Source organism: Nipponia nippon, unplaced genomic scaffold (assembly GCF_047370975.1).
Source record: "Nipponia nippon isolate SJK-2023a ecotype South Korea unplaced genomic scaffold, ASM4737097v1 scaffold_1, whole genome shotgun sequence".
In the NCBI taxonomy this organism is placed as follows: Eukaryota; Metazoa; Chordata; class Aves; order Pelecaniformes; family Threskiornithidae; genus Nipponia; species Nipponia nippon.
Window position 1 is genome coordinate 37,947,378 of NW_028262290.1, and position 26,060 is coordinate 37,973,437.

General features: G+C 39.4%; 2 protein-coding genes across 17 annotated transcripts in view; one reads left to right on the forward strand and one right to left on the reverse strand.

Annotated features, from left to right (window-relative positions):
- Positions 1–2,118, reverse strand: part of CSPP1 (centrosome and spindle pole associated protein 1) — a 67,595-nt gene extending 65,477 nt beyond the window's left edge. For 13 of the 15 annotated variants that reach the window (XR_015703491.1, XR_015703492.1, XR_015703486.1 and 10 more), the window contains exon 1: positions 1,987–2,118. The gene's annotated coding sequence lies outside the window, so the exon portion shown is untranslated. Of the gene's footprint in view, positions 1–1,325; positions 1,485–1,560; positions 1,800–1,986 lie in introns of those variants that run through there. The other 2 variants (XM_087751877.1, XM_087751886.1) reach the window with 2 other exon arrangements.
- A 48-nt stretch (positions 2,119–2,166) lies between these two features.
- On the forward strand, positions 2,167–26,016 carry COPS5 (COP9 signalosome subunit 5). 2 transcript variants are annotated; one of them, XM_087751971.1, is made up of 8 exons: positions 2,167–2,653; positions 2,776–3,010; positions 5,741–5,869; positions 7,101–7,166; positions 8,638–8,723; positions 11,565–11,676; positions 12,445–12,593; positions 23,983–26,016. In XM_087751971.1, exons 1-8 carry the CDS (start codon positions 2,490–2,492, stop codon positions 24,017–24,019), a joined length of 978 nt encoding a protein of 325 aa, XP_087608097.1. In that variant the 5' UTR covers positions 2,167–2,489; the 3' UTR covers positions 24,020–26,016. The 2 variants fall into 2 exon arrangements, with proteins under 2 accessions (XP_087608097.1, XP_087608089.1); XM_087751963.1 differs by lacking the exon at positions 23,983–26,016 and adding an exon at positions 15,690–16,090 and having other exon boundaries at positions 2,170–2,653.
- The last annotated feature ends 44 nt before the right edge of the window (positions 26,017–26,060 follow it).

The following is a 26,060-nucleotide window of genomic DNA, read 5'->3' on the forward strand; positions in this document are numbered from 1 at the left end:
TTGCCACTATAAAACCACTTCAATTCAAAATAAAATAATCTATTTTCAGTTTAGCAATGTGTCTGAATGCATTTTGTGCATTTCTAGAGCCTTGCGGTTATTACTAGCGAAAGCAAGAGATTCACAACTAAGTTTGGAGACTTTGCTCCACGGGCACATGCATAGATCAAAATGGAAAGTCAGAACATGCTGTAAACATTTGAAAACTAAAGGATAAACCATATGCCCCCAAAATGACAAGGTGCGAATAACATATTTTTCATGTTTTTTGGAAAACAGAGTATTTTGTAAATGCTATTTTAAAAAAAAAAAAGTTTGATAGCATAGATCTATCAGCTCTTCCATCTTTAAATCTTGGATATATTTGCATTCCCAAAACATTGTATTATTCAAAGTGAAATTACATTAAACATACTGCTGCTATATACTCAACTACTGTCTGAAAGCATCCCATAAAAAATACATTTTATATACTTTTCCTTTCAAGAAGATTTTAGTTTTTCATAACCTTTTTTTGCTTTTAAACTGGAAGTTTTCACAAAAGCAACTTCGAATAACTACAGTGTCAGCCAGGTAGACTTCAACTTAACCAAATATACCAGGCAATAGAAAGCATATAGATATTCAAGAAAATAAGTCAAGTTTGAACATTATATTTTTATTAGAGCTATGCCCAAAGAGAGTTAATAATGCAAGTCTCTGTATTCGAGACATTCGAAACGTCTATTTACCTATGTATTGTATCGTAAGTACTACATCTATCTGCATATTGTGTACCTACTTTATCATCTAAAGCAATGTTTACTGCGTTCCTTTTTATTCTTTCCCTTTCCCTCCTATTTGTTCAAGAAAACAGGGCACAAAATTTAAAATCAGCATGTGTAAGTAGACAGACTTCATCTATTCTGTGCCACAATAATACTAAAACGACATCAGGAAAAGTGGCAAAATGGCAATTCCCATCCATATCAACTGCAGCAAGGGTGGGAAGGGAGGGAATTGCTTTAAAAAAGCAACTGTATGCCATGTTTAGTAATTGTACTTGCAGATTATATGGTCGCATAATCGTTTCATTGAGAAATATTTTTCACCCAAACCACCTCAGCTCTCAGGACAGCCAGCACTGGCTGCCTCTGTGAATGGCATTTAGAATAAGCTCTTGCTGTCAGAGACGTGCTTCCCACACCTTTCACCTTCGTTTCTTTTCAATTCTTATCTGAAAAAGCACCAAGAAATCCAGGGTCTGGACGCTCACAACTAATACACTCTAAAACAACACGACTTTTTCATAACTGTGAAGGCAATTAACCCTCAAAACAACCAACCAACAAGTTTTGCGAGCTGCTTCCCCTCGCCATAAGGGCTTATCTGCTTTTCCAGGACACGGGCTCTGATCCAAAAAGACGTTAATTTCGGGAAACCTTCAGAGCCAGGAGATCAGATGTATTTCTCCAAGCGTGACAGCTCGGGGAAGGGCCTCTCCCCCGGCCTCCCAACCTCCCTCCTCGGCAGCATTCCTCAGGCAGCCCCGGGAGCACCGACCCCCCCACACACACACACCTCGGGCCAGGTGTGAGGCGCTGTCGCCCACCCGAGACAGCGATCGCGGAAGGCTGTGGGCCCGGCGGGGGAGGGGGGGCGGCAGAACTCGGGGCTCGGCCCCTTTAAGGAGCGCGGCGCCTTTAAGGAGCGCGGCGCCGTTGTTAGGCAACGGCCGCGCAACAAACGGCTCCCGCCGGAAGGCCCCGCTGCCCCCTCAACCCCCCCCCGGGACGCCCAGGCCCGGCACCGTGGGTCCCGGCCCGCAAGCGGCTCACCGGGGAGCGAGACGGGCCCGGGAGGCGGCGCAGGGAGCGAACGCTCCCTGCGCCGCCTCCCGGGCCCGTCTCGCTCCCCGGTGAGCCGCCGCCGTCCCGCCCGCAGCAGCTCGACAGCCCGGACTGCGGCGGGAGGGTTCCCGGTCGCTGTCCCCATCGCAGCGCTCACCGGCGACCGCCGCTCTCTCCGCTTCCACGCGCGCGTTACCGCCTCCCCGGAAACCGGCGGGCGGCGTCGAGCAGCGCCCCCTGCTGCTCCGGAGGGCGGCACGACGCGGCCCCTCTGCCCCGCCTCCTCCCCGGGTGCGGGCAGGGCCGCACTGGCGCGGCTGTAACCGGGGAAAGGGAGCGGGGCGGGAGGCGGCGGCGGTCTTCCCCGTCTCGCCGTGAAACACCGCTTGGCCGGGCGGCGGCGAGGAGGGAGAACGCACTGCGATTCCCCCCCAGCACTCGTGTCATGCTGTAACGGGAGCACGCGGAGTCGCCGCGCAGACCCGGCCCAGGCGCAGAGCCCGGCGCCACCGCTGGGGGCCCGGCGCCGCCCGCCCCGGGCCTGCGCGGACCGTACCACCGCCCTCCGCCAGCCTCCCCCCCGCCTCGCTTAGTTCCGCCGGCGGCCCGGTGCGGCGGTGAGGCGGGCCGGGGCCGGGGCCGGGCCCAGCGCGGGGGGCGATGGCGGCGGCGGCGGCGGGGAGCGGCGCCTCCGGGAGCGGGATGGCGCAGAAGACGTGGGAGTTGGCCAACAACATGCAGGAGGCGCAGAGCATCGACGAGATCTACAAGTACGACCGCAAGCAGCAGCAGGAGATCCTGGCGGCCAAGCCCTGGACCAAAGAGTGAGTGAGAGCGGCGCCGGGCCGGGCCGGGCGGCGGGGCCGGAGGGGCGGGCGGGCGGGCGGGAGGCGAGGGCCCGGCGGCGGCGCCGTCCCTGATGGCTTCCGCCGCCCCTCTCCCGCAGCCACCATTACTTCAAGTACTGCAAGATCTCGGCGCTGGCGCTGCTGAAGATGGTGATGCACGCCCGGTCAGGGGGCAACCTGGAGGTGATGGGGCTCATGCTGGGCAAGGTGGACGGGGAAACCATGATCATCATGGACAGCTTCGCCCTGCCGGTGGAGGGCACCGAGACTCGCGTCAACGCTCAGGCGGCCGCCTACGAGTACATGGCTGCGTACATTGAGAACGCAAAGCAGGTAAGGAGGGGTGGCGGAGGCTGTGTCTCTCCCTCCGTGGTGCGGCTGTGGATCTTGTAAGCTCATCGCGCAGGAACGTGTTGTGGAGTTTGCAGGCTTCCCCGCCTCCCGCGGTGATAAAGTGGCTGGCCAGTTGCCCTGTTCCTTCTCAAACGTGGCCAAGAGAACTGTGTCAGCAGTAAAGAACACTGACCCCTCTCAACATTTTTGCAGAAATGTATTTCCATGTCTTAGAGTAGGTCATCAAGTACTGGATTCTCCTTTCCTTTGTAAATAGTAGGTCATCAAGTACTGGATTTTCCTTTCCTTTGTAAATAGTAGGTCATCAAGTACTGGATTCTCCTTTCCTTTATAGATGATTTTCATTGCTCAGTTCGAAGTGTTTTTGTGGCCGCAGCTGGTGGCTTGCGGGTGGAACAAGGAGGGGGTGTGTTTCTAAAATAATGGATATAATACATGTTTCTAAAAACAGTATGCAAAATTAAATATAAAACACATATGTGTCAGAGATACTTACTAGTTGTGGATCAGGAATATGACATTTATTCTTACCTTCTTGCTTTCTGATGTCTGACTGCATAGCCATGCTGCTATAAAAATAAAGACATTTGTGAAGAAAATGCCAATGAAGGCATAAGTAAGTTTCAGCACAACTTCATTATTCATATTTATAATTTGGAAATTTAGATGAACTGACTCAAATGTCCGTTCCCCTTCTTCGTCACCCTGTATTCAGAGATCCATGTCATATTAAGCCTGATTATGTAGTAAAATTCTCACATGCAGAAGGATAACAGAAATATGAATCCGCTCTTTGGCTGATGTAGAAACCAGCACGGCACATCAGAGCACCTGCTGGCATGCTTCTTCCAATACAGGGCAATCCTATGCTTTGAATGTTTACCCTTTGATTTTTCTTTAATCCTCAAAGGATTTTACACCAGCTGAAATTAGAGACACCTTACTTATACAGTGGAGATAACAGAGCAGTATCTGGGTTATTTTGGAGAGTTGTACTTACATTCACAGCCTTATATACAGTTAGAGATATTTAAATACATGTGAATTAGGCTGGATCGTAACATCTGAAAAGAGTAAATATAATCCAGAAGTAGGTATATTCTGGGACTTTTTTAATAATTCATCCCTGTTTATGAGAAAATTTAGAAATAATTTATTTAATCTAGTTCCTTTTATCTGGGAAGTATTAATGTCATGATGCTAATACTGTTGTTGCAGAAAAGTAGGTAACTTGAAAAGATGTCTTTAAAGACATATTCATACTATCCAGTTCATAGGTAGAAATAATGCGTTTCAAAATAGTAAGCATATAGCTTAAAATTAGTATTTTTTGTATACAGTTAGTTCATCTTATGTTTAAAACAGTTCAGGTTTCTGTAGGAGTACTCATATAATAGGAAATGTTTTCTCTAGTTGTTTATATTGTACAGTTTTATCTATACTTGGCTTCACAATTTTGAAATTGAACCTGTGTGCAAATAAAACAACTCAGCTTTACTGGTGCTCTGGCAGAGTTTGCATGCTGGCTGTTCCACATTTGATTTTGGCAAGCAGTTGTTCCTGGAATAACTCTTTTTAATATTAGATTGCAAGTTGATATATTCCCCTGCATAAGTACTTTACAGATGCCAGTGTTCCAGTTATTTGCTTCTCCATGGGCAGGATCTGGTGTTAATACAGTCAAAATGTGTTATTTGGCTTTGAAAACTAACACGTTCTTTAGTGTTTTGTTGGTCTCTCCTTCTCTATTATGAGAGATGTAAAGAAAATATTTATGTTATTCACCATTCAAAAATATTATACATGTTCCATTTAGTGGGCAGTTCGTTTTAACATTTTTCTGATTTAATCTCCCTGACATATTCAGTATTTGGCAAAACTAAGCAGGTGATGCATCCAAACACGCAACTCTCAGTTAAGAACTGGCATATAGGGTCATATCAAAATTACTCAACTCGGTACGGAACAGCTAGTAAGCAATTCCTGAGAGAGGATTACAAAATCGGGTGCAATGGGTGTTTTTTCTCCTGAGTTTTTGTTTGTTTGTTTTTCTTCCAGTATTTGTAGAGATAGCCGGGGGTATTATTTGGAAACTCCTATTTTGAGTTTTTTGACCTTAAAAATCTCAAAAATTCGTCTTTTGGCTTTCACGGCATGCCCTGGCAATAATTTCTGTCATTTTTGGTGTTAGAAAACATGCCTCTCTGAAGTTATTTTTTAAACCTAGCAATAATCTCTCTATATGCCTGTGAGATGTGCTACTGTACTAAACAATGAACGTTCATTCTCTGCTGACATACCATGCATTATATGAGGTTATATATACTTATGTCATATCCACCCTAAGAAATGTCTCTTCCACGCTGTGGAGTCCCAGCTTACTTAACCATCTCACCATGTGGAACCTGTTTTGTACTTCAGCTGTCCTTGAAGAAGTAGCTTCTGTCTCCTTGAAGTTTTTTGTTCTGTGGTAGTAGCTGTAATAGAGAATGCTAATACTACAGACTGTATGGTTTCTAGAAAATAGTTTAGCAAAATAAGGTGTATGTTTAGTATTTAGTTTAGTTTTAGTAAGTTAGCATGGCAAGGCTGTGTGTGTATTCCTTATCCTCCCACTGTGTTGTAGTATGCTGGAAGGCCCAATAGAGGGCAGCTGACACTTTGCGAATGGAGATTAACCCTGGGTTTGTTTTCCGTCGCTGCTGTTAGGTTGGTCGTCTAGAAAATGCAATTGGCTGGTATCACAGTCACCCTGGCTATGGCTGCTGGCTCTCCGGGATCGACGTCAGTACCCAGATGCTTAATCAGCAATTTCAAGAACCCTTTGTAGCAGTGGTTGTAAGTACTGGCTGATAGTTGATAAAACTGCATAGCAAATTATGTTGAGGGGGGGTATAATTTTTAGATTTCTGTCTGTTGACATTCTAGTAGTGTGTATTTTGCACAATGGAAGTGTTAGATCTAAATTTTAAATTGGTATCGCTCCTTTTGCTTTGCTGGCCGTATACTGGTCAAACCAGTAGTATTGCTTACCAAGGCCACTTTCACTGCACTGTTGCAGGTATGGTAGCTCTGTACAAATCCATACGTTACTCTTAAAGTTCTACTTGGTACTTTTGCAAAAAAATGTATTGAGCAATCAATACTCAACTCCTGCAATAGAACAAAAATCTTTTTCTTTTGTTCTCTTCCTTGCTGCTTCTGTCAAAACAGAGCAAAGCATGTTCACAGGGTTCTGTTACTTTGCATCTAAAATGCCTTTTAAATTAAACCAGTGGCATAGTACAAGGTAGAAGACACTAGGAAATCTATCTTTGAAGTAAAAATCTGAAGAAACTCTTTGAGCCCTTCAGCATCTGCCAGGCTACAGATCACATTTGAAACCAAAAGTAAACCTTATTTTAGATACTGCTTGTATTGCATTGCTGCTGAAGGAAATAAAGGAAAAAAGACTGAAATAAGTCAGAAAGAAGGAATATAACTCTGATGGAAGAATTACATTAGAAAAAGATAAATCACCCTTAAGAAGTATTTCCACCATGTGAGTTCTATGTTATGACATAATTTCACAGATTAAGAACACTTTCCTTGGGACTGTTTTTTTGTTTGGTTTTTCTTTTTCTTTCTTTCTTTTTTTTAATTACTTTTAATATTAAACGTGGTTTTAGTAAATATGTTAGCAAAGAGATTTGTTCATTGGTTTCCTGTATTTTCCACCAAAATACAGCAGATCACATAATACTGTTTCTTACCTCTAGTGGTTATGAGATTAAAATGCAGATTTTTTTTTATTATTATGGTTTATTGTTTGCTCTTAAGTGCAATTTCTTTAGAGTATTTGGGAAATAAGGAAAATGAGTTTGAAAAAGTGGTCCACAGAGGGGTATTGGTATTCCCATCTTTTTAGAGTCTCTCATACCAACAGATGCCAACTGAAAAAGTACTGTTTATGACAAAACTAACACAATTTGCACTAATTACATTTCTGAAATACAATTACTGTGAAGTTAATTTATGCCTGTAATAATTTATAAGATGCATATAACAAGCATTACCTGTATTTCTACAGATTGATCCAACAAGAACAATATCTGCAGGAAAAGTAAATCTTGGAGCATTTAGGACTTATCCTAAGGTAAATAGTGAAAATTACCTAGTGTGTAATCACTAAACTGTCTTTGAATGAGTAATAGATTGGTTTTAAAGATTACTACGGTTTGATCATCTGACAGTTCGATTTGCTGTGCTGTACTGTATGTCATTGTTCATTCTAAAAGAAAGACGTGCTGATATACTGCTTATTGCATGTCTTTGGATATTGATTACATTTACAAAGGGTGACTTCTACTTTCTTTTTCATAGATTTTTGGCAGTGTTAAATCAAATAGACTGTCTAGATAGTGGAGCTGTCCTAAAATTATATAGCTCAATATAGCCATTTTTGTGGGTAGCATTCATCAAAATAGATTTATGTTAATTCTTCTCTGTCATTTTTTAGACCTAAAACCAAATGGTAATAGCGTGTTTTATATGTTGTAATCTGCTTTTCATTTTAAAAAAGCAAGATTCAAAACGATCTACTTAACTGTTTCAAATAAATGTTATGAATCTTTGCACCATAACGTACAAAAAACCAAGTTAATTGAACAACGTGGAAAGGTTAGGCTAAAAACTGGGAAATCACATAGATACTGGAGATCTAGATCTCCAAATGCAGTCTTTCGTTTATACTTCTAGCAGAGATATAACTGTGCTATTTAATTTCAGTCTAATAAAGTTCAGGTATATCCTTCAAATTTCCAGTTATTGAGTGAGCAAGAACTTTAGGCTGACATCCAGTAGAACTGTAATTAACAAAAATGTTTGTGAGAGGTTCCCAGTTGCATTCATGCATTATTTTTGTGATGACAAATACACAAGAGATCATCTTAGAACAGTTTGTGATTCCGGAGAATATTCACTTCTCTAGGCAAAACTACTTTATAAATACTTCCAGAATTTTGAGCAGGGAGAGGAATCCTGCACCTGAAAACCAAATTGTATACAGAAAATGCACGTTAGAAGCATATTTTTAGGAAGTCCTCACAGTGGTCTGCGGGTGGTTCTTGGCTACTCAGTAGCTGTGAGTGGCACCATCTTGGCTAAATAACTGAAGTTTTAGGTATCCCTAAGGCATATCCAAGGCATGGATGTTTCTTCCCTCTTCTCATGCCTCCTGTCTTCCCTCAAAAGAGGATTGAAATCACTTCCAAAAACAGGTAGAGAACTATTATCTTAGAAGAAGCTCACTCTTTCTTTGATCTAAGAAATGATCTAATCACAGCTTGCCACCTTACTTGTTTGAAAAATCTCAACTATGACCACTAGTTTGCTTCCAGCGTGCATTTTGATAGACCTGCAAATGTAATGATTGCTTGTAAAGCCAAATGTAAATGAGATCCAAGAAAATTCCAAATTTTAGGCTACTGGGGGAAATTTCATTTTCCCTAGGAAAAATAAACAAGAATTGCATAAACTAGAATTTTTGTAAATGCTTTCAAAGAGTTTAGGCATTTTAAAACATCCCAAAATTACTGAGTCATCTTTGCCCTTTTTTGAATTTTTAGGGCTATAAACCTCCAGATGAAGGTCCCTCTGAATACCAGACTATTCCGCTTAATAAAATAGAAGACTTTGGTGTACATTGTAAACAGTAAGTAACATAAAAACTACTAACTCTAGCTAAGTTCTCAATTTTTGTGTTTACGTTAGTGATTCAGTACAGAGAAGTACATTTCTTGGAGTGTTTCAAATCTTGAAGTTCTTTATTGCTTTAGCACTGTTGGTTTTGTGAAAAAGTGTTATTGTCATTTATCAGGAGATATTTTAAGGGACAACTGTTACAAAGGTGAAGATGAACCTGGTAAAAAGCTTTAGCAGTTGGTTCCTGAACACCTTTAAGTAGTGGTGCTTTCTTAGGGCAGGGAGGAAAGGGTCAGATGTAGATTTAGCAGCAGGGCTAGGGAGACTGTAATCTGTCTGCTCTTCTGAGTAGTGGCAAGTGCTGTGCCTCTCTTTATCCTGCGTCACAGGGCATGTTAAAATTGTTTCTGTCTTTGGTAGGATTGGAAAGTGGAGCTGCTTCAAGGATAACATCAGCAACAGGCAGAATTACTGCTTTCTCTCTCCTGTTAGTTTACTTCCCATGAATTAAAAAGGTAGTTTAGTTTTAACCATTCTTTCTTTAACTGTTCTATTCCCCAGCCACATGTTCCTCACTTCATACCTACATTTGCTTATTTGGCGAGGCATTTGTTTTGCCAGGTCAGTCCCCTGATCTGGTCCAACTTGTGGGAGCACAGACATTCTTGCTGGTTAAGCTAGGGTAGAGTGGAAAGTAGAGACAGATGTTGGAGACGCAGTGTTTGCAAAGAACAGCTAAGGAAAGATGGGACCGCTTCTTTCAATAACATCTTGGTTTCAGTTCTACCTTCAGATGTTTGACAAGCACTACAGCTTAAGTGTTGGCAACTTGAAGATCTCATTGGCACCAGTGTGTCCTGTAGGCTGTTGCATAGTTTTTTCACGTTTTTGGTGCATGGGTATCTGCTATTCAGTGCATTTATCATTGCGTGCAAAGTCTGACCCTGAAGAGATGAAGAAATTAAAACAATTGGAATTTGTCTTCCTATCCAGTTTGAGGAAAAATCCAAACAGTAGCTACACAGAAATCTTTGTAAACTGTAATGTTCCTTTCATTTCAGAGTAGTCCTTGTATGTCTGACGTTGGCCATAAACCCATGCTTTTAAGCGTGAAAGGAGGATATGTTTTATCTTTTTGATTTTAGAGGTGGTCAATTTGAGAGAGTTCATTTGGTGTTTTTTTTTAAATTGGAAGTGCTTGATAGTCACCGTTCTAATCTCCATCTTGGGAAGCTGTCTTCTTGTACAAGTCATTTCTTTCCATCCTAACAAGAAAATATTTTCCAGTCTCTCCTAGAAGGAAACAGCAGTTAGGCAAATAGGGGGAATTAAAACTGGTAATCTGTCTTGTTACCGAAATACTGATAATACAAGGGGAGCGCTGGTGTCCTCTCAGTAGTATGTGTAGTCTGAGTAAGAATTAAAAGTTTAGAGAACTTGAATGATGATCATAGAACCTCAGAATCATTCAGGTTGGAAAAGGCCTTTAAGTTCATTGAGACCTACCATTAACCTAACACTACAAAGTCCACCGCTAAACCATGTCCCTAAGTGCCATTTCTACGCATCTTTTAAATACCTCCAGGAACAGTGACTCAACCACTTCCCTGGGCAGCCTGTTCCAGTGCTTGACAAGCCTTTTGCTGAAGAAATTTTTCCTAATATCCAATCTAAACCTCCCCTGGCACAACTTGAGGCCATTTCCTCTCGTCCTATCACTTGTTACTTGGGAGAAGAGACTGACCCCCACCTCGCTACAACCTCCTTTCAGGTAGTTGTAGAGAGCGATAAGGTCTCCCTTCAGCCTCCTTTTCTCCAGGCTAAACAACCCCAGCTCCGTCAGCCGCTCCTCATAAGACTTGTTCTCGAGACCCTTAATGCCAGTGACTACTAATTGCTTCATCGTAGCAGCCTGGATAATCTTAGTCAAACTTCTGTCCTTTAATTGGTATTCAAATGCCCAATATGAAACTGCTTCCATTTAATCTTTTTTAGTAAGTTTATTACACTATTCCTCAAACAACTTGCATTTCTGATTTTGAATCTGCCACGCATCTCTTTGAAGAACTGACTTAGTACCTCATTTTTCTTAGCATATGTGAAATGAGGGTATTTGTTCTATCATAGAAATACTAAAGTGTGGTGTGTGGGTAGATTTTAAAGCATTGTTATCTTGGATGGAATTTCTTACAGAAACGCCAAGCAAAATAACTTTCCAGAGAAATCACGAGATAATAGGATTATTGATAACCTGCTCAAGCATTTCCTGATCAAAGTAAAGTTTAATACAACTCTTTAATGTTGCTGTAATTCACTTACACTAATGACTTTGCAGAGCTCAGCTTTCTATCTGCTTTATCATCTCTTGTGAATTCTGTAGCACCACTAAAGCCTGGCTTTCAAAATAGGTGTGTTAGAACATAAGATTGTTTGCCTGTTTGTAACATTTACTGCTATCAAACGTTCCTAATTGAATCAGAGGTGACATAATCTGTAAGGAACAGGTATTACAGTATTGAAGATCCCAAGCATGGAACAGGGCATCATTGCATTGCAGAAGAAGTTGTTACGAGAATAATTTAAAAAACCTTGCAATCTCATTAAATAGAACACAGCAGTATGTGTGGGGATTATGTATATCTGTATTAAAGCTATATATGAAATAGTTACAGAACATCTTTCAGAGTTAGAATTGGAAGCGGGAGTAACTTTTTTATTGTTCAGTGCTTTGAATTTTTGAAGATATTGGTCATTGATACGGATTTTTTGAGATGCATGTACTTTGGCTGTCACAGCCAAACAAGATATAGTTAGATGGAAGCTTATTTTGTTTGCATGTTTGTTTTTAAAGGTATTATGCTTTAGAAGTCTCGTACTTTAAATCATCCTTGGATCGTAAATTGCTTGAACTTTTGTGGAACAAGTACTGGGTGAACACTCTCAGTTCTTCTAGTTTGCTTACTGTAAGTACCATAGTATGCTATCGTGCATATATTAATTCATTAGTGCTGAAAGCCAGACCCTCTACTGTAAAACGCTTAATGGGACGCTGATATAGGTCCCACATGAAGAATCTATTTGCCAGATTAAAGAAGAAAGGAGGGTTTTCCTAATCGTGAGTGCCGAAATGTCCCTTATATCTGGTCCTCAAAAGTAGAAGGTGGGAATAACTTAGGTTTAATTTTACTGAGTCCTCTATACACTTAGATTTTGTCTTAAGGACCTTTTAACCTTATATCTCTTTACAGCACTGTAATGAATAGTGTGCCTTAAAATAATGGTATTGAATAAGTAAACACTTCTTAAAATAAAAAAAAAAAAAACAACAAAAAAAAAAAACAATGGAACTGTTAAAACTGCAGGTAGACCTTCACTATAACATCTCAGCATCAAAACCTTCCTTCTGCAAAAGCCAATTTTGTACCTTTTCTCTTGGTCAAAACCAACTGAGTTTTACTTACTCATTTGTAACTTAAGGCATGGGCCGAAAGTAATAAAGAGTGCCCATTTCAGGCTTTAGGTATTGAGCATTTGTCAGATGTTCATCTTCTGTTCTCTCAACCACCACTTGTGTGCCACTCATGTTCTGTTATCACTTCAATTGCAGACGTAGGTTAAAATGTGCAGTACTACAGTCTTAAAGGCTCTTTTCAGATTTTGTTTATTTTGTGTATAAATGCTTGAATTTATATCTTAGAATTCAATATGTTTAATGCCTTCTTTCTCCTAAGAATGCTGACTACACCACTGGCCAAGTCTTTGATTTGTCTGAAAAATTAGAACAGTCAGAAGCTCAGCTTGGAAGGGGCAGTTTCATGCTGGGTTTAGAAACTCATGATAAGAAATCAGAAGACAAACTTGCAAAAGCGACAAGAGACAGGTAAGATAACGCATACTTGTGTTCTTCCCTGTAAAAAGTGTTATTTTGTTTTAAACGTTTATCATGCCTGTAATTGTAACCTACCAATTAAATTGTAACCTACCAAGATTATAGATAAGAATGATTAGATTGTAGATAGGAATGAGACTCCAAATGTCACCAGTTATTTTTGAGAGTTTAAGAAAATCTTGCCTTTATTAAACCTACAATGGCTTTTCAATCTTTGTTTCTGGAATAAATTCAACTCTAGTTTATAGTTAACATAAAAGCCCTGTTAAATTCCATCAGTATACAGGAAACCAAAGAAGATGTTTTCTGTCAAATGCAAAATGGTAGCATTACTAGAAAATAGCACATTTTATGTGGTTAATCAGGTTTAAACTAACAGTAAATAAAATTATTACCTACAACATGATTTTAAGAACTAGTGCTAACAGTCCAGTAAGTTTAGTTTACAGTTGGGTCATACTTTCACCCAGTTAAAAATCAAGAACTCCCCTTTTTTTCATATTTCTTAATTAATACATCCTTTCTCCACAAATGAGGAAGGTTTTATGTCATATTTTGTTTTCTTTTTAAGAATTAGATTACAGGCATTTTAGCCTTTATGTTTCGCTACCCTGCCTGATAACAAATACTTGCTATTATCAGTTAATGAACTTATCATCACTGGGTATACAGCATTATTTCAGAGAAGTTGTAGTGTTTTCCCTCAGTGTTCCTTATATGTTTGTTGGTAATCAGCTCTTTTCTTTTTTGAGCTTTGAAGTACAAAAGTTGCTTCTCACTAATACTCACATCTCTCCCAATAGTCGTAAGAATGATATGTGTGCTTAGACTACCTATGTAATGTTACAGTCACCATTTTTCCAAGTAAAATCTTTAACAAAGGGTAATAGTATCCAACAAGCCATACAGTATCTTGGGCTGTTCAAGAACATTGTATTTGGCAAATTCCAGACTTGGAAAACCAAGAAGTACTGCCCTGTACATGCTAGTACAATCTCAGGTCCAGCTGTGGAGAAGACAGAACTCACCTGCACGCATCTTAGGAGTGTTCTGAGTGAGATACAATTCCATTTAATAAGGACAATTCTGTAGAATCCCTTGGAACAGACTGCAAAAATCGAATGAAATCTGGGATGGTCTACTTTTCAGAGTTGGAGGTTTTCTGGTCCTCTGCCTCATCATTTTATCCTGATACATAGAACAGTTGTCTTGTGGTCTCTTCCCTGCCCCGCCGCGTTAGCAATATGTGCTGTAGTAAAAACTTTACTAACAAACTGATTTTTGAGATACCAGGTGAGTGGTGAGTTAGTGATAGGTAAAAAAATCAAGAGACAAAAAGGAGGCCTTCTGTGAAGAGACTGATTTATAAATAAATTCCTTTACATCTTGCTCAGTATAACTCAGGTGAACATGGGCTTTGCCTTAATAAAGAGAGGAGTCAGCTTGTGTTGGACAAGCCTTTGTTCCACAGTACGCGGTGGGGGAATACCTGCAAATGGAATATGGTCATTGCTAAATAGAATCAGAGTTGCTGTTGTGCATTTGTTTTCTTGTTATGGAAAGTTAACAGCTCTTACAGGTTTTCTAACAAACACGATTGAGTTGGAGGGGGTTGACTTTATAGAAGTAAATACCCATTTAGACTGTTTTAGTTGCAGAATAGATTTGCAATGGAGTTAAGGCTGCTGCTAACTCAGGACAGCCAGGTTAGGTGATACCTCCCGGTTCCTGTAGTGAAACAGTTACAATAGCAATGCTTCAAAGACATGAGAAGGATGGAATTGCTGACAAGTTTGCTTTGATTTTGATCCCTGTTTGGTGTCCCATAATACTGACTGCATTTTGTCTTCACGTTACTTTCATGTGCTTACAGTTATTCTAAGAAATAACACCTTCTCTGATCATCCTACTATATTATTTCTTGCAGCATTTCAAGAGATTTTTCTTTTTTTATTTAGTCATCATCAGTAGTTAGTTTCTAAATTGTAAGACTGGAAGGGATTGTTGTTGTCGTCAATTCTGCTTTCCTATGTAACAGAGGCTACTGTAGTTCCCAAAATGGATTGTAACACTTTTACAGATGCATGTTTTTCTTCAACTAATAATCTTTCCTAAGACAAGAGAAAAGAGTGGAAGACTTGTGCAGACAGGACAATTGATTCAGTGGCACCTAAATTCCTTTCACGAAATAAGGTTGCCAAGTTTGCTAAGGGATTATTGGGTGTACCTGTTTTAGGAAAGACAATTCTGTAAGACATTAGGATAAAGGTGCTTACAGGTGGCTATATGATATCTTCTGTTACTATACATACACATCTCTAAGAGCCATTTTCTAAGAGTACCTATGCATTAGCTAAACAGTGCTCCAAGCTGGCTTCCTTTGCCTGGGATTCCTTTATCTGTCTAGTAGTAATTTATCCCTACTCTCCACGCCTTCAGGGCTGATTCATCTTTTGCATTTGTATATTCTGTTCTGAGACATTTTTTATTTGTTAGTTTGACACTACGTCCCCCTAAGCCAGGCACACTGGGTGAAACTTGGATCAGTAGGAATCCTCTCGGCTGTTTGGGGGTTTTGCACATGTTACATATTTTGACTAATAACTGATTAGCTCTATAAACTCTTCCTTTAATGTTATCTGTAAAGTTTCTCAGAGGAGCTATGGTTACTCTGCACTACTGGCCTGGGGTTGGGCAAAGGAGATAGAGAACAGTGAGAACATTCAGGTATTGATAACAGCTGATAGCTCCATTTCCCCAGGTATTTTTTTTTATTATTATTTTTTGGTTCAGGTGACCACAGAGCTCACTTGCTATTGTTAATGTGAGATGCCCTAAATTGCCAGACAAAGAAGTTTTCTGGAATTGGTCTTTGTGTGTATAGTGCTCGTCAGTTTGCTTTTTAAGTAACAAAAAGTTATTGGCAACAATGGCTAAATTGCTGTGTATGACTTTTCCTTTCTGGACAGTTGTTAAGATTCATGGGGTTATGGGCACCCTGATCTTCCAAAACAGCTGAATATCTTCAAATAAAATGACAGTTCAGTTCAGTGTTTGGCCAACATTGAATTTATGCTTGTTTTTCAGCTGCAAGACCACCATAGAAGCTATACATGGATTGATGTCTCAGGTTATTAAGGATAAACTTTTTAATCAAATTAATATAGCTTGAAGTGCATCACCAGCTGATATGCATCTCCAGAGCAGAAAAAGTCATGGTTTCTTTTGCTTGGACTTGTTCAATTTGGGAAATGAAGCTGGAGTGGAAAATTATTCATTTAATTCGTAGTACTTTAATATTTCCCACCTGTCTGACCAGTTTTAAAGAACAAAATGTTCTGAAATGTAGTGCAACTTTTTGTTCTTTATCATAAAACACAACCGGTTTGGAGAATTGTTCCAAAAGAAAAATAAATGTGACTTACTGGATTTTGCTCTTAGGTATTTATCTCTATTATCCAACTGCAATAAAACAATTTTGAAAATGAGTGTTTTGGGGCTTGAATTTTTTGGCAAACATTCATCTCCTCTTACTCTTTTTCCTCTTGTTCCATAGAAAAATTCTGTCCAGTCAGTTAAACTAGATAGGTAACCTGTGCAGTATAAGAAGTTTGTTTCTCAGATTTTCATTTCTGTGTTTAATTTTAAGAATTGAAATCCCATTTGCTTATCTTTTAACAAGTTATTAAATGTAATAGAGCCTTTCCTGATTTAGTGTTACTGGTTCAGCCAGAAATAGTTTCTTCTCACGGTGATGAACCATGCATGCACGATACAACCGTATTTTGCTTGCAGCTTCACACTTACGATGGACATTTTATATTTCTAAGTAGTCAAGTAACGACCAGTTCCGCAGTGAAACTAATAATATGGTTATATGCCATTATTTTTCTCCTGCTCACCTTCTATTGCTTGTCATAGTCACTTGTTGCATGCAAAGGAACAAAATGAAAAATTATTATCTCCAAAATATGCATTAGGCTAATTTAGGGCCACAGATACGACAATGCATTAATCATAATTGCTGGCTTACAACATGGTGCTGCTGCAGGGCTGATCTAAGTTTGTTTTGGAGGCTTTCATACTGCATTTCAATAATTCAAGATGTTTGGATTTCTTTTAAGTTTTTATACTTAATCCTGAGTTTCCTGGGGTTTTTGGAATGTTTACTTTTGGGATAATTTATAACATGCTTTATACAATATGCCATTATGCTTTATACTGTAAGTAACTGATATTCCTTTTCAACCTTAACTCTGCCTTGATGTGGGTTTTGTTTTTGTTTTGGTCTGGAAGTTTTAATAGCTATTACTCATTTGGGGCTTTTCATCCAAATGGACTCCAGCATATTTGAAGCTAGGATGCAAGTCATACAATGGAAAGTTACCATTCAGCAGGAAAATGCAGATACCCTGAAGCAGAAATTCATCAAGAGTTTTAAAGCAGCAGCATCCAGCAGCGTAGGGAAAATGTATTTACTCAGAGCTAGTAAAGCTGAGATAATTCTCGGTTGTGCAGTTTGATAGGAGAACAATTTTATGCTTCTTCCAGCATGGCAGTGGTGGCGGGGAGGCAGGAGAAGAAAGCTGTGGTATTTTAATATTCCGAGCCATTCATTTTCTTGGAAATGGCAGCGATAGACTTCTGTACAAGCAAGCACAGTACATAAGCCCACAGCAGTACCTTGTAAGTTCAAGGAAGACACAGCAAGTGTACCTGGCCAGTAACTTTTCCTACTTATTTTCTTCCACACGGGTTTGTGAGACTCTACACAGCCACTGTCCCGCTCAGTATCTGTTTACGCAAAGAAGTATGCTGCTTTTGTGAGATAAATACCCATTAGGAAATACAACTTACGTTGCCGCTTTATGGAATTCTCCTTGCATAACATGATTCAAAAGTTTTGCGCGTCTTGTATCTGCCTGAAATATAATAGTTTAATCTCAGATTAGTCTATTTAGCTTATTTAAACTGTCCTCATTTGTGATAGCAGGGAGCTGAAATTTCATGCACATAGGCTCAGACTGAATGTTTTTAGTCACAGTTGGCTTTAAAATACCAAGTTGTTTTATAAACTATAGGAATATGAATGCTGATGTAAACAGTTGTCCATTGGGTTACCTCTGTTGTTACTTGCGGAGCATATAGTGTTACAACTCAATTTAAAATCATACACGTAGTCTGGCTATACCTGTGGCCTGTATAGGATCCTTTCTGCAGTGTTCAGGAACCAAAATAACAATGCCCTTGTCTTTGATCAACCATTTTTAATGCTAGCGTTATTCCAAATTCTGCCTTAACTGAGGTGAAAATTCCATGCATTGAAGATGATGGCCGCAAAGGACTCATCCAGTATGTACACACACGCAGACAAGCATATCCTAAAGGATGGACAGTCACTAAGGAATAGAAAGTATGCCTTAATCCTACTGAATAGTTTTGAGACTTTAAAAATATTAGGAATAAGGTATTCTTGAGAACAATACATGTTGTATATCAACAAATACATGAATTCGTTCTTCCACATTTGCACCCACTTTTTATTTAGAAATTAGTTCATGCAAATGAGTGCCACATATCAGGTAATTATTTTGACAGGTGAAGTAATTCAGTACATCCTAAAGCACATGCAAATAGGTTCCCTTTATTTAGATTTCTGAGACAAGCATGCATACAAAAACTCCGAGTGCCTTTAACGTTTTAATTAAAAATGTAATTCAATGACCACAATTTCTTCATCTATCGGTATTAAAGTTACAGAATGCTGAAAATGCTGAATTGTGTTTGAACTTCTTCCCTCTCCTTCTGTTCTTTTTTTCAAGTTGTCCTGCATGCTCACCTTTCTTATGTATGCAAATCGCATTTTTAAGCAATTTATACATTCTAATCTCAACAAAATCTGAAGACATACATGCATATTTGTAACAATCAAATACCAAGGACTAAGCGGTAATTCCTGGTAAGAGTACCAGTTTGCCTTTATTGTGCACAGGCTTCAAGAAGAGCCTTTCAGTTTTATTCTGTGATTACTGGGACAGTCACAGATGCTTCATTGTCCTGTCAGACCGCCTTCTCCTTTGAAGTTCCCTTCAAATGTTTGGTAAGAACTGGAATGGCAGCTCCTATACGTTAATTTTCTTGCCTGAAGATTGAACAGTGGTGCTTCTGTTGCCATATGGAACCAGAAAAAAGATATAATTTTTCTTGCCTTTTTTAAATCTATGGAATGGAGTAATGCAGCTGTGAGAGACTGGCTTCTATTTCTGTTCACCTGTTGTCCTATTTTCCAGTCTACCTAAAATGCAAATAGGCAAGAGAAGGTAAGGGGTTGTGGGAAACGCCCTGCTGGTTGGCCACCTCTAACAGCAGCCGTAGGAGCGCTGCTGGGGAAGAGCACCTGGACCTGGCCGCTTTTTTACCTGTTTTGAATGGATCTAGTAGCTTTTATAGAGTATTTCTAGTTCTAACAGCGTGGCATGTGCCGACTAAGTTTTGTTTGCCTTACCCTCCACCTTTATGATTTATTAGCTTTTATCGTATTGTCACCTCAGCCTTCTCTCCAAATTGAGACGTTTCAGCTTTTTCATGCTGCTGTTCTAAAGCTGCCACTTTACCCACTCGATCATCGTAGTTGCCCTCCATGCCGTGTCTCATCCTGCTTTGTCCTTGACACGCAGAGCCCAGAACGGCACCGTGCTCAAGATGTGGGTGCGCCAAAGTTTTATAGAGAGGCAAAATAGTTCTCCCTTGTTCTCAGTACCCTTCCTGGTGACACCCAGTGCTTCGCTGGCTTATTTGGTTGCTGCTGCACATCAAGCTGATGATTTCAAACTCTTAAAAACTGCTTAAGTTTGAATTGGTCGGTACAACTCTGGAAAGCATTGTGTAGGCATGGTTCAGATCTTCCCCAGGTGCATTTATCTACATCGAAGCTCCTCTGCCACATTTCTGCTCACTCAGTTTTGTGAGGTCCTTTTGGAGTTCCTCACCGTCAGCGTGGTATTTGACTGCCCAAGTTACCAGCTGAAAACTTCAAGATACTCAGTTGTCTTTAATTCTCCGGGGTTTCATCTGCTTGACGTGCTCATTTCAGAGAGGAGTTTACCCCAATGATACTGACTATATTTTATAATGTACTGCCATATATTTTATAATGTAGTGGCATACTTTTGGACAGTAAAGTCAAATGCAAACTATTTTGCTGTCTATAACAAAATTCAAGCTTGGGTTGTCTTTATAATTCAGCACAATGTCTAGCCATTGTTTCATATTCTGAATATCCAGAGTATTGCACAGAGAATAGTAACTCAACTATAGGACAAACCTTTGAAAATAAACACATTGGAGGACAAACATTGACTTGCAGCGACTGCAGGGAAGAATGTTTTGCCCTCCAAAGGCTGTACACTGGAGAAGGAGCTGGTTTCAGGCCTATGGCATGAATGATGAGGTGCAGACATAGGACTCATGCACGCACAATTATTCATTTATCTTGCATATGCCTGCACTGTATCTGACTGCCATATATATACATATAAAACTGAAAATAAGCACTTCAGAAACGTGCAAAGTCCTATTCCTGGATTCTAACTAACAGCAATAGAAACATTTCAAATGTATATGGTATATCTGAGGTATCTGGTCACATAAAGCAGGAATACTTCTATTTCTCAGATTTTATATGTAGGCAAGACACTTAAGGTAGTGAAATTCTGCTTTGAAGTCTCACATAAACGATTAGATGAGCTACTCAGTAGATCTATTCTTAACTAATCTGTAAAATGTAACATCTTCACTCTGACTGCATTTGCTTTAGCAATGTTTGTGGATAGTGTTGAACAAAACTGTAAAAAGCTAAATTAGGTGATCAGGCTACTAGAGCCAATTTTTTTTTTAATAATTCTCCATCCAGCAGCCCCCATTTGTACCACTAAGCACCCAGATTTTCAAAAACTCAGCACTTATTCAGAGGGAAAATGGGAGTTACTAGATGTTAAGTGTCTCCCTAGGTCTCTTACATTAGATGTCTACTGGAGACTGAGCCTTTCTGAAGGATTGGCCCTAACTGGGAGTTTGATACACTGAAGAAAGCCAAATTTTAGAAAATGTTTCGGTCCCAAAAACTCTCTCTGCCACAGTTAGCCACTAGTATCTGGATTTTGTTACAAACTCTGTAATCTTTACTCTTATAAGCAATCTTTGTATGAACAACCTCACTGAAATCCAGAAATATTTTTGCTTTAGAAAAAGCTAATAAAAAGGCTAACCTTAATCTTTCGCTTTTGACCAGCGTTACAAGTTCTTCAGTTGTCCCTTACCTCACGTTCATGCCAGGCCAGAAGAAATATTCCTTGAGCTTTTCATAAATTATCTTTGATTCTAGTACTGGAATAACAGGCAGCTGTGAGCTGGCTACAACAGCTCTGTTCACCGTCTGTCTTTGATATTCCCTAGAAAACTCCCCTTACCCCACAACGTCTCTGTTCAGACCCTATTTTACAAGGGACTTTCTTGTTTTCCTTGCCTTTGGTGGCACTTTGTGCACACGAGCTCAGGTTAAATAGAATGAGCTCTTTTAAACTTGCTATTTAGTAAATGAAGCATAATTTTCTTGCATTTCTATCGCTTGTGCCTTTATGTAGCTTCGACTGCGTCTGGGTTTGGGTATTTTGTTTTCACCTTAACCTGTCTAGTGCTTCATGAAGCTTCCCTGCAGCAGGCTATTCCTGCAGATACAAGGTTGCCATGAACATACAATGTTTCTGTAGTGCTCCCCCATTTATTATGAACTGTAATGCCAGTTGATTATTTAATGTTGATTATTAAAAATGCAAGAATCCAAGATGTAAAGCTAATTGCTGACATGTTACTATTTTGTTTATAAGGTTAAAAATATACTAAATATAATTAACCATTAATTATCTTACTTATTTTCTCCCCTTTGCTAAATTTTAGAGCTTTTTTTTTTTTTTTTGGTTTTAAAATAAGCTTGGTATGTTACTTTCTCTTTGATAAACATACTATTTATTTTATCTGTTTTTATTGCTGTGCCCCAAAAAGTCCAAATCAGAATTGGACTCTCATTATGCTACTAACATGTAATTAACATAATATGTTTATACACAATATTTAAAGTATTTATTGAAATCCCAGTATAAGAGATTTTGTATATCATACCATAAACTAGGTTAAGATAAAATTATAAAAACAAATACTTCCAAAAGTACAAAACCAGACAAAATTTAAATACTGCAGAGTTGAGCTAGCATCATTTTAAGGGTGCAAGTCCCTAAGAGGTGAAAATTATTAAAATATGGGGTGATAATACATAAGATTAATTGCATGCATGCAGAATTTTTGCTTGTGTCAAGTCTTGAAGAACTGACATCAGAGAGTCTCCAGTTAGTTGAAGGATTTTTCTGGAGTTAAAAACAATTATGCTAAACCTTTAAGGAATTAATGAAGTATCTTGTTCCTCAGGGTGTATTTTTTATGAGCTGTAGTTTTACTTTTCAGAGCCTAGGAATAATATCCACGAGGAAATATGTAATTTAGGAAAGTTAATTTTGACCCTCAGATGAAACTTCTAACATATGAAATATTTGCTGTGACGTTTGGTTTGTTTTTAATTATGAAAAATTGCTTCATACAGGGCTTTCTGAAAACTACAGTATTCTGGGAAGTAGCATGGTCCAGTGGATAGGTCATAGGACTGCATCTCAGGAGAATTGGGCTTTCTTCCTGACTTTTCACAAACCAGGAGTGCATAAACTTTAGCAAGGCATTTTTGCCAGAGTTAGTGTCTGCTTTCCTCTATGAAATAAGAAGATTGATCATGAGCCTTTTAAAAATACAGATGAAAAAGGATATGTAAGTGTTACCATTTTTATGCACTGAAGGTCATCGCTACACCTCCAGTTTGTCAGGCATTACCACCTTAAATAACAATTCTTAACAATGCTGTTAGCAAGGAATGTTTACTCTGTTTTGCATAGTTTGTCTGTTTAGATCATCACAGATAGGAAATGCCTGAGTCCTTTCAGGGGATTATAAATATATTGTTTTAGGAACTCTTCATTTTCAACTGAAACATGCATTCAACTCCTATGTAATTTGTCCATCATTTCCTGTGTGAATTTCTGTTTGGTTTAGACCCAATTACCTTAGGGCTTGCGTATAACTGCAGTGGCATTACTTTATTATAAAAGGAAATTAATTTATGTGCCTGCACCTAACGGCATGCAATCTTTAGCAATTACAGCCATCTGAACTTTCTTCTCCAGCTGAAGACAAGTTGCGTTCACTTACTGTATCATTTGAGGTTAGAATTAAGCTTATATTTTTAATCTGTTTCTAAGGGAGGCCTTTTCGGTCTGAGTTCCACAAAGCTGGAGATATAACTGGAGAAACCTAGAGGTACTAAACCGGCAGATATTCTTCCAGCTTAAACAAGATGTATGTATTCTATATGGTGATACAAACTCCAAACTAGCTCCTCATTATACCAAGTTTTTGTGGAACATCTTCCTTTTCCACTTTAAAAATTCTTCCTATGACAACTAGGTAAAATTCTGAAAGTGGCAAAAAATGGTTTAACACAAATATTTATGTAAAACATCAGCCAGGGACAAATAACATGTAAATAACATCTTACATCTATTTAAGCACAAAGAAGAATGGCTGGATGAATACTCAGATTTGCTCTCTGTACAGTGTTTGACAAAATAATGCTGAGATACCAGTACATCTTCTAACTCTTTCTGAATAATAGCAGCATGTAATAATTTTTACCTTCTCTTCTTGGTTCTTCTGTCAAACTTCATTACAATATTTGGAAAGCTGTTATTTTCTCTATGGTAAAAATTGTAAAAGTGTGGTTTGAATTATTTCTTGTCGCTCACCTTTGGAGACAGAATCTTGCATTTCCCAAATCAGCATTGTAGTTTCTGCTGGAGGTAAGATACAGTGTTCATAAAAAACATTGTAAACACTATAAAGATAAAATGGTTGTCCTAACAAACAGATCGTCTTCTAATAACTTCACTTTTACTTCCAGGCTCTAACAGATTTTAATGCTGGGAGATGCAGAAAGGCTATTTCACTTTTTGGCATCTGCCAATGATATTAATGGTGACAACAGTTTTGTACTAATAACAGACCTTAAAGTTTAATACAACAACAACAACAACAACAACAATAATAATAATAATAATAATAATCCATATTGAGCTTCAGGCTTTGTCTGGTATTGGACATATTTTAACTTGATTTTAGTTGTATTTGCAGAAATAATTTTAGGAACTTTTGTAACAGCCAGCCTGTTATCTATCTCATTTTAATCATGTTGGTGGTTTTCTGTCTTGGCTCCCATTTTGCTTAGGCTTGCACAGTTCTGTTGGTATCAGCAGTCAGTATGAGCAAAAGTGTTAATCTCATCACGGAAGAAGTGATAAGGTATAACCCCTGAAACCGCAGCAGCATGAGACATGAACCGTGCGTGGTCAGCGAGGAGAAGGCGGCACCGCAGCGACAGAACTCCAGTCCGGAGCTTCTCCAGCACAGGGAAGGAAAAGTAGCTTAGCTTTGAATGCGTAATCTGTTACTCAAGCGTGCACAAGATCCTGCTCAAATCAAATCAAGAATCAAGAGGCGTTGTCAAGTGGTTGCCATGCCACAGAATAAGCCCAAGAACTTGAAGCACTGCATGCAAGGTTAGGGCTTTACAGAAATAATTATTCCAGGTACTTGTCTCACCTAAACCACTTCCAGGATAGAAATATAAATATGTAGAGTTATGCTGCCGGACACCTATTCCAGAATAAGTTCGACTTGTGGACAAAACTGAGGAAACCACGTATTTACCAGAATTATTATTCATGAGCAGCAAAAAAACGCGATTCCCTGTCTCCTGCAGCATCTTATTCCCTCTTGACTGTAACTGAGAGGTTCGTGGGTGGCAGCTGGAGCTCCCATCCCCACGCCTGTAACAGGCCCCCCACGCTGCTCCAGCTCTCCCCCCTGCCCACCGGCCGCGGCTGAATGAAGGCTGCCGGACTTGCCAGGGAGGCCGGCTAATGCCCACCTGCCAGAGCAGCAGGGGACTGTTCAGGTCACGCTCCAGTCCCTCCCTCAAATGAGGACGCGGGGCTAGGAATTTCTTTTTTTCTAACCAGTTGTTGAATTTTGTAAAAAATGGTAGAATTTATTAGCGCCCCATGCCTGTCCCCTTTGCCAGTTCTAGCCAGAGTTGGCTCGAAGGGTTTAAAAGTTACTAGGCAGTATATGCAGGCAGAGACATCACGAATGGATAAGCACCATGTCCTTAAGAAACCAAGCTGACAACATCAGCCATAATGGATTATAACTTATTTTTCAGACAAAGATATTTCAGTACAGCTCTCTCCAAGTTTATTGAAATTAAAGCACTATGCCCTCCCCTATGTTTTTGAGAACCCTATATTTGCTACCTTTGAAAACATAAAAGCCAAAACGATTTTAAATTCAGTGGAAAAAGTTGTTTCAGACATATTTTTACATATTAAAACAACTATACTGAACCAACTGTGTTGATTCCATTTTACATAGCTGTCTAGCCACAAAAGAGGAAGGCCAGACATACTCAGGAAAAAGTCTGACTGAATAAAAAGTTTGAAACCTGGCCCTGAAAAAGTTTGTCAGAAATTGTTAGGCTTGAATTTAATGCTTTACAATTAGAAGTGTGAGTATCTTCTAAGGATATTTGTCTTATTCATTATATGACACACCCCATGTATAGAATCCGTACGCACGGAACTAGCTCTATGCAAAATGCATGGTAGTGCTTATGCAAGGGAGGCTCTTAAGGTGTTTTATGTCTTTAGAAGTAAATTTCAGTTCAACGTTCCAATCTGGAACTGTAAGAAATATAGCCATCAATGATTTTACGCAGGTATTTCCAAAAGCTTTTTTGAAGACAAGGACTTTTTGTACTCAGCCAAATTGCTGCCATCCTGGAGAGTACGCAGATGATTGTTTAATACTCTGTGCCACCAGATGAGAATCCTACTTCAAATCTTAGTGAATAAATACTCTCTCTGAAACTTCTCATAGCTTTTTCTGCCTTTAAATCAAATTACTAACAGACAGCCCAAGACACCTGCAAAATCTACAGCCATGAGGGAGAACAAACTAAGTCCAAAATTAACTTTCAGAATATTAACATACTTTTTTTACAGAAACATTTCCCAGAACAAGCAGCTCCAGGGCATGCTCAGTTTGGATTCCACCACAGAAATAAGGACATCTTATGAACTTCCATATCCTCAGAGAGAAGGATATAGGAAATTTGAGGTTGGGAGGATGGGACTCTTTATACCTTGTCTGCATTTCTAACAAAGGTCGAAGTGGGACATGCTTGCTCGTAACAACATTTTGTGTCATTTTTCCTACACGAGAAATAAAGTCGTGGTTTCACTGGAA

Coding starts and splice junctions, on each gene's coding strand:
- COPS5 (XM_087751963.1), top strand. CDS start 2,490: ATGGCGGCGGCGGCGGCGGGGAGCGGCGCCTCCGGGAGCGGGATGGCG. Junction 8,724..11,564: donor TTTGGTGTACATTGTAAACA/GTAAGTAACATA, acceptor TTGTTTTTAAAG/GTATTATGCTTTAGAAGTCT. Junction 11,677..12,444: donor GTTCTTCTAGTTTGCTTACT/GTAAGTACCATA, acceptor CTTTCTCCTAAG/AATGCTGACTACACCACTGG.